At 40.2% G+C, this 9077-nt stretch overlaps 1 protein-coding gene across 1 annotated transcript; it reads right to left on the bottom strand.

Annotated features, from left to right (window-relative positions):
• Positions 1–4322: 4322 nt before the first annotated feature.
• On the bottom strand, positions 4323–5165 carry LOC145566417 (uncharacterized). The gene has a single exon (XM_081625845.1). It carries the CDS (start codon positions 5163–5165, stop codon positions 4323–4325), a length of 843 nt encoding a protein of 280 aa, XP_081481971.1.
• Between the last annotated feature and the right edge of the window lie 3912 nt (positions 5166–9077).

Raw genomic sequence — 9077 nt, 5'->3', positions numbered from 1 at the left:
GCCTGACCCTTCACTGCCTTTCTTGGTTCGAAAGTGATTTCAAGACTTTGAATTTCAATAGCCCATTAGAACATTTTACCGGATGACTCCAAGGTTATCATTGGTCGCTTGAGACGTTGGTTTGTGTAGACCACAACCGGGTGTGCCAGGATGTAGGGTTTCAACTTCTTGACAACCATATAAAGAGCAAGACCAAATTTTTCAACCATGGGGTACCGTAGTTGTAATCCCCCGTAATTTTGTGAAATTTAAAATTATATTTTAACATATTTATGTGAATATTTAATTATGATTATTTATTCACAAAATTTATTTTATATAAGCAAATAAATTTAATGTTGGTAAAGTTAATAAAATTATTTTTATTAAATTATTTCTCTACCCATATTTTCAATCGTGAATGATTATTCAAGTCCAACCCACCTTGTTTATAATGTTGTTGCCCACTTCAAAATAACCTTAAACTTTTATTCAAGCCCAACTCTTTAATCCTACTCTTACTTAAACTTGGAAACCAAGCCCATATAAAAAATCCCCCAAAACCCTCAAATTTTCCCCACCTTGCAATTTCACGTACTACCAGTAGTACTACTTTCCCTCTTGCTTTTCTCCATCATTCACAAACTACAAAAAGGAAAAAAAAATCTGCTATTCTGCAGCGCTGTTGCCACCGACGACAACCCACCACCGGCGACCATCGTGTCGTCCAAACCACCTCTGACCACCGTCATACACCCAGCCGTCGTTTGCTCTTCTTCTCTCTTTCCTTCCTTCCTTCTTTCTTTCTCTTTTGTTAAATTATTTCAAGTTTTAATCTTTATAAGTTTTTGTTTTTGAATTGTTATTATTCTTGTTTAATAATGTTTAATCACTCTAAAAGACTACACATTTATGAATTATACTATTTTTAATTTATTGAATAAAATTTTAGATTTGATTTAATTAAAAAAATAAGGGCTTAAATCTTGGTTTTCATGATTTTAGGGCTTAAAAACATGTTAGTCAAGTTACTTAAATATATAGTGATTATATTATTTTAGAATTATATTTTTGATGATTAAAACTAATTTTCACATTTGTTAAAATTTTAATTTTGGGTTTTATTTGAGGTAATTTCATTAATTCATGATTCCAATTTCTACAAATAATTGTTGGGGTTATTTTGTAAGTTTGAAGCATTGAATTTTGAAGATTAGTTTATACTTGCTGTAATTTTACGTACAAAGGTGTATTTTATGGTTTTTTTTGAAAGAAATCTAAAGAATTATATATAAGCTTTTGACTCTAATTAAAGGGAGGTTTTAAAGTGTTGTTTAATTGGATTTTGAAGGTTTTAAAGTAAGTTAGTGTTGCTGAAAATTTGGTTGTTTGGGTATTGATTGAGATTTTGTTGTTTGGTTTAGGAGAGAACCTCATAGAAGGGGTTTTTAGTTGGAAAAGCAGTTTACCAATTTGTTTATTCAAGGTACGTACAAGTTACGAAACCTTGCCTTTAGATGCATGTTTAGGGATGTATTGATAACTTAGTGTCATGTATAGAGAAGACTGGGCTTAATTGTTTGATTATACATTGTGATTTCCGTATGTTGTGTCTTATTCTACTTTGCAAGAATTGTTTATGCATTAATTTTGTAAGATGTGCTTAGAGGCAAAGGTATGTGACTATGTGGAATGAATTATTTAATTACTCGTTCATGATTATTGAAATGGAATAAGTAAAGGAAGAATTAAAGTCTTAAAAGACAAGGTTAAGGTTTTGGTGCTTTATACACTTAAGGTGTTTATGCACCAAGGTAGCTAAAGGAATCAATAATAAATATTACTTGTCACTAATAAATCAAGAATTGAATTGGAAACTTAGATTGTTTAAATGATGTGATATTTGATTGATTGTATTGTTCTGCATATGAGTCTTCACCAATTCTAAACTTGTAAATCACGTAAAGTGTAAGATAGATGAGCAATAAAACTCTGGATTTGTGCACATCTAGAATATTGACAATCAGGGGTTGGGGTTCAAGGGGTATTAGCCGTGTGCTTTTTAGAGGCCGTCTGATCTACGAGTCCCTTGTTTTCAAATGCTTTTAAAAATTATAAGGAGTTAGATGAGATCTCATACTAGCTATGGTCATGAAGTCGCGTCCGTGGCCATTTGATGTTTATTGATGTTTCCGAAAGGAGGCATGGGGTTTTCTTTTATTGATGTTCCAAATGGATCATAGGAGGACAACCTTGTCTATTGCTTAATTCGATGAATAAAATGAAATGATTTAACTATTATTAACTAGTGAAGTGTTAGTAAACTTGACAGTAAAGTCGTGTGTTGAGTCTATAATTTAATTGTGTGTGATGATTGAATAATAGTAGCATACTGCCATGCTAGGGATTTCTTATTATATTTCGTAGCCTGTATGTACTCAGCATTGCTGATTGCGTGCTTTTGTATGTCTTTCTTTGGTCATGGCCTTCGCCTTTCAATGATCCTGTGACGATCCAATTTTTACACTTATAATATTGGGGAGTAGATTAACCATAGGTTTTTACATATTCAGAATTCGCATCAAGGTGGTGGGATTTTAAGTGGAGTGTTGGTTACTTTTCACAACTTACTTTGCTACTTACTATTGGATTTATTTAAACTCGGTTTCATTTAATACTACTTTTACTAGTTTGGGTTTTGAATAAGGGCCTTAATGGTTCCAAGTTGTAAGACTTAATTTGGTTTTGTTTGTTGGTTTGAAACTTATTTATAATTGAATTAGTTTTTCCCTTGCTAATTTCTGATACAGCCTTAACGTTTGAACACCTGGCAGTAACACGTCAGTAATTCTCTTAGATTTTTGTTCAGGGTACTCACAGGTTTAAAGAGAGAATTATTGGGGTGTTATAGTAGTTCAGCATTGCTGAGTACATGGCTAATGAAATAGACCGGGAGTAGAATGTTGTCTCTCTCAGCAAGGAGAATAGTATTGAGGGCATGATCTGAAACAGCTAAGTACATGTAAAGCGTCTCTTTGGGCAGAGGGCTAACAAGCCTTGGCAAAGACTGTAGATATTCTTTCAATTTCTGAAAGGCCGCCTCGACATCATCCCCCCCATTCAAACCTTGTCTTCTTTCTGATTACCTGGAAGAAATAGAGGCATTTGTCACCTGACCGGTTGAGGAATCTCCCCAATGCCACCAGATAACTAGTAAGCTTCTAAACTTCTTTTATAGTACGGGGTGACTTCATGTCAATCACCACCTTTATCTTTTTTGGGTTGGCCTCTATTCCCCTTTGATCAATTAAAAATTCGAGAAACTTCCTAGAGTCAACACCAAATACACACTTCTTGGGATTAAGCATGACTTTGTGCCGCCTGAGTGTGGTGAAGGTTTCTCGGATATCAGCGAGATGATCCGTTTGTTGCTTGGATTTGACTATCATGTCATCGATGTACGCCTCTACATTCCTCCCAATCTGATTAATGAAGACAGTATTAATCATCCATTAGAAAGTAGCAGGCGTATTCTTCAAGCCAAACGACATCACAGTATAACAGAATAACCCCTGATCAGTGACGAATGTCGTCTTTTCTTGATCTTTTTTCCACAGGGGAATCTGGTGGAAGCCTGAGTAGGCATCCATAAAACTCATCAAAGCATACCCAGCTGTAGAGTCGACCAAATTGTCGATCTTTGAAAGTGGGTAACTGTCCTTGGGATATGCCTTGTTCAAGTCAGTGTAATCAACGCACATGCTCCAGGTACCATTCGGCTTCTTTACAAGCACAACATTTGCAACCTAATCAGGGAAGTTACATGGCCGAATAAACCCGGCGTCTAACAGCTTTTTAACCTCGGCAGCTGCTGCCTGACTTCTTTCCTCGTTGTGATTTCTTTTCTTTTGCCGAATGGGCTTCTTTTTCAGATCAACGGCGAGTTTGTGGACAGCGAGATTCGGGCTGATGTCTGGCATCTCTTCCACTTCAAACGCAAAGATGTCTTTGAATTTCTTCAGCGGAAGGTGCAAGTCTGCACCCAACTTTGCAAAAGCAACCGTCTCCACCTTAACAGTACGCTCTAGACAGCTGTCATCCAGAGCAATATCAATGTGCTCGCCGGCCGGCTAGGGACGGAGTTCATCTGACCGTTCCCCGGTCAGTGATTGCTATTTCTTCTCCTTCTTCACCTCTACCAGCTGAGCAGGTTTTCTTTTCTTGGTGGCTGGTGGGGTTGGATCAGGATCCTTGACATCGTCAAGATCTATTGGCTCCGACCCCTATCCGGCTACTGCAACCGTCGGTTTGACATATGAGAGGTAACACTCCTTAGTCGTCTTCTAATCCCCGTTTAGGGAGCCAACATAACCATCATCCCTTTCATATTTCAACAACATAAGAGTTGGGATGATGACGGCCTTGCACTCGTTCAGAGTGGGACGACCCAAAATAAGGTTATAGGCGGTCAGCTCTTCAACCACCAAAAACCGAACGGTCATATGCTTCCCTTTTCCCTTCTCTCCCAACCGGATGGGCAGATCTATTCGTCCGACAGGGTGCACAACTCCTCCACCAAAACCAACGAGAGGGTGGGAGACGTCGTGCATGTTGTCCACCTTGTACCTCAGCTTGGACAGGCACTTGTAGCTGATGATGTCAAATAAGCTACCAGTGTCAATTAGGATGCGGCTAACCAGTTGGTTGGCCACTTTGCATTCAATAACCATAGGGTCATCATGCGCCCAGCGGACTTTGCCCCGATCCTTTTCAGTGATGACGACCTCTGGGAATGTGTTGGTAGACGCCTGACCTTCTTCAGTACAATTAACATCCATTTTCCTCAAATGGTCCTTGGTGCCCCGGATGGTAGGGCCCCCTCCAGCAAAACTGCCTGCTATGGTGTAGATCGGATCCTTGTCAGTGTCCGAGCTACTAGTAGGCTGGGGAGTCTTTTTGGACGACTGCCTTGGATTTGTCTTCAGGGTGACCTTGGACTTGAGGATGTATGACTTCAACACCCCCTGATCAGCCAGACGGTCCAGCAACCGCTTGAGGCTATAGCAGTCATTGATTTCATGGTCGATGTCCTCATGGAAATGGCAGTATTTATTTTTGTCTTGATTATTGGCGGAACCCTTCATGGCCGCGAGTTTCTCAATAGTCACCCGATCCTTTATCTCCATGAAGATTGAGTAGCAGTCTTTATGAAAATCGTACTTAGGAACGTACGGTTTGAATTCCTTCTTTTTCTTCTAGGACGGCTGATCAGAATCGTCAACCACCCAGATCCCTTTCCCTTTTTGCTCTGTTCAGCTTTGGGAGCCGGCTAAGCAGACCGGCTCTCCTTTTGTTTGCCAGACTTCTTAGAGACTGATTGGTTGCTAGCTGGACGTGCAAAGGTCGATTGCTTGTATAAAGCTCTCCGCCTCTATCAACGCCTCTTGGAGGGTGAAAACCCTCTTCCTGACAAGGTCAAACTTAAAGGTTGATCCGTCGTTCAAACCCTTGAAGAAGTCTGTATAAGCAACTTCGTTAGGTAGTCCTTGAATTTGGGTTCTCACCAGATTGAACCGCTTGACGCAGGAGCGGAGTCCTTCTCTCTCTCCTTGTCGAATTGTGCTCAAGTCGAGACTTGTTTTCTTGGCAGGGATGTTCATCGAGAAGTTGGAAGCAAACAAGAAGGCAAGCCTCTTGAAGCTATCAATACATCTGGCTGGCAAGTTGCCAAACCATTGTTGCGCTATGCCCTCCAATGTAGCCAGGAAGCATCTACACCACATGGCGTCCTCCAACCCCTACATGTGCATGAGGTTGGTGTAGGCCATAAGGTGATCTTTAGGGTTGGTGGTACCATCATAGGCACCAACCAAAACATTCTTAACCTTAGCCAGCTGTGCCGCCTCGGTTATCTCATTGGTGAACGCAGAGGTTTGTTCACCAAGTTTTAACAGACGGAGCCGCTAGTTCACAGGTTGGACGTTGTATGCCGCCTGACCTCCAAAGAGGGTCGGCTGCATGGATGGTGGGGTATATTGCCCGTATAGCATCTAAGGCACATACGGGGCTGACTCAATCATTTGAGGGCCAGTGTGGACGGACTTGCCGCCTGTATGGCTCTCATGCAAGGATTGAGAATTCCTTGCTGAGGTATTTTTGAAGCTGTCTGGGAAGCTCGATGTAGAGGCTGGCTCAAACAGCTGCTGGCTCCTATTATGCTCGATAATGTGTCAAGCATCGGAGAAATTCTTCTTGTTGCCATCCGGCTGAACTGTTCGGATGACCTTCCTTGTTCCCGTCTGAGGCAGAAGGATTTTAGACCAGTCAATTGCAGGTGTGGCTTTCTCCTCTCAGCTTGAGGAGTCTTCTTGGTCGACTGACCCTTGCTAGAGCTAGTCGTCCTTTTGTTGATGAGGTCCTTGATTTCCTACTTGAAATTATTCATGAACTTCATGAGTTCATCCCTAGTAACGGGAGCAGTCCCTCTGGATGACTAGGTTTCCCCAGCTGGTGGTCTAGTAGATTTACTGGGACCAACTTCATTGTTGCCGCGTTCTTATCCCTGGGACAGATGCGCTTAGAGATGAGTGACCCATCAGGGGCTACATGGGTTTCGACTTCACATTCGTTATTTGTATCTTGGTCTGAATAGATCTCTCCATCGACTCTCGCCCGACTGGGTTCAGGTAGCGGTACAGACTCTTTGATCATCTTAGAGGTACTCTCCCCACAGACGGCGCCAAATATTTTGGGTGTTTTCTAATCCCTTGGGAGAGTTACGTCACCAAGAATAGTCCCACGCGATCTGTACCTGCAAAACACGGAGACTCCGGTTGGTAGGAGCTCCGCCTCCGACGATCAAGTTAGTATCGATCGAAGAGTACGATGAGGTGCGGAAAAGGTAAATGTGAGATCTTCTCGGATTCCGAGATCAGGTGTTTTCTCTGATGTGAGAGAATGTAGATCTGATGTGGGAAAATGAACGTGTCCTAGAAAATGGGGGAAATATCCCTATTTATAGGGTCGTTGGAAAAAGTACCCATTTCTTAGGTCATTCTGACCTAATTTTGGTGGGTTGCGCCATATTACGACTTTCTCAGGATTTGGGCCATGAAGGCAGCCTTTTTTCCCAATTGTATGGAGGGACACGTGTCATAAGGCGATTGATCCATTTGGACCTTTCGTAAGGTGACACGTGTCACCTTTTGATAGGACCTCGTGGCTTGGGTAATTTTACCCAAAATAGTTTATGTTGGGAGGATAATATCCGACTTACCTCCTAAAAAAATGACGGAAAACACGCACAAGACCTTCGAATCAACAACAATGGCGGAGCTGCTGTTGTCTGGTTCAAGCATGACCTTCGAATCGACGAGACGACGATCATCTCGACATTGTTTCTGCTGCTTCCAACTACTCCAATGTTGTCCCTATCTACGTCTTCTATCCTCGTATTTTATACCGTTAAGTCTATTTCTCCCTCTTTTTCTACTTGATTTTTGATTTCTTTGATAACATTTCTTTGATAAAAAGAACATTTACTATAACAACTGAAATGATTAGTTATATAATATTAAATGTACAATTTTTTTTTCAGTTTCGTAGTCTCTTTATTTTACTCTTACGACATTTGCAATTGGTCATTTTCTTCGCTTGAAAACCCTAGGTTTCCTCTCGTTTTTTCGCTCTCCATTTTTAGTATAATAAACGATGAAGCTTATATTACATTTATTATCGTATACTAGGATCATGCATATGTTGTTTTCCGTCATAATATGAATGAGTGGAGTATTTTCTATCTGTTTTCAAAAATCCGTTTTGTTTGTCTATTCCTATCCTATTTTGAGCATTGAGGTAAACCATAAAGTGAATTTGTTATATTTCACATTCCTGGTTAAGGAGCAAGGGTCGGTTAGTTAGGTATAGTTTATAACTAGAACCACCTCTTATACCTAAGAGGCATCCAACGAAAACACTATTTCACCCTTTAAACTAATTTAGATTCGGGGATATGCCCTTGGATATATAATTTCCTCAAAGATATGATATTTTTTTTTTGGTGTTCCACCCGCTTCACTCTTTGGGCTTATCCGGATTCGGAGATCAGTTATGGGTGATTATGTTCTATTCCCCTCTCAGTTATTATTACGGGATCAAATATGAATCCTCCCTACTAAGTGTAGTCTCAATCACCACTACGACAACAATCAATTAGTTCAAAGATGTGATATGTAGGGGTGTTCAAATCCGGGTACCCGGGTTTTCGGGTACCCGAAAACCCGGGTACCCGGAGTTTCGGGTACTTGTTAATTTGTCCCATGTCCCGACCCGAATATCTCGGGTACCCGGGTTCCGGGTACCCGAATTATTCGGGTCTGGGTATAGGGTACCCGGATCTTTTTTTTTTTTTTTTTTAAAGGTTTATTTATCTTTCTGAAAATTAATGTTTATTTCTCTTATACGTATACCAGTATAAAATATCTCGTATAATTATACTAGTATTTCTTGTAAAAAAAACAATATGCTGTATAAAATAAATTAAAAAAAAAACAAATAACAAAACAACTTTCTTATCAGTATAATATAATAAGAACAAGTTATACAACCCCAACAAAAACCCAATTTAAAGAGTACTATCACGTTATTACTATCAAATCCATGAATGACTATACTAATCCAGAATTCCAAACACAATTAAAAATAATTTAGTACTAATTAACTTGTAAAACACTAAAACCCACAATAAAATGGGTATACATATTCATCCCTAATTAATTAACAAACATACTTCATTATTAATATTGGAAACTTGTAATCTTCTTGTAGATCTGAGCATGAATGATGAAAGTGGAGCCGCCACCATATTGAAGCAAGCACATACACCACCGCACCTCCCCTTCGGTGTTGTAGTTGCGGTTGTTGTTACTTCGATTTGCAGAACGTTGTTGCGGTTGTTGTTGCTTCGATTCGCATAACAAAAATAGGGGCGGTGAGAGGCGGAGAAAGATAGGGGAGGAGAGAGAGAGGCGGAGAAAGATAAGGGAGGAGAGAGAGGGGGAGATGAAAGTGGCGTGAAAATTGAAAAGAGAGATCAGGAA

The sequence above is a fragment of the Chenopodium album genome, chromosome 11, assembly GCF_948465745.1.
Source record: "Chenopodium album chromosome 11, dcCheAlbu1.1, whole genome shotgun sequence".
Lineage (NCBI taxonomy): Eukaryota > Viridiplantae > Streptophyta > Magnoliopsida > Caryophyllales > Amaranthaceae > Chenopodium > Chenopodium album.
The sequence above is the reverse complement of the archived record's forward strand: the minus strand, read 5'-3'. Positions and strand labels throughout refer to the sequence as shown.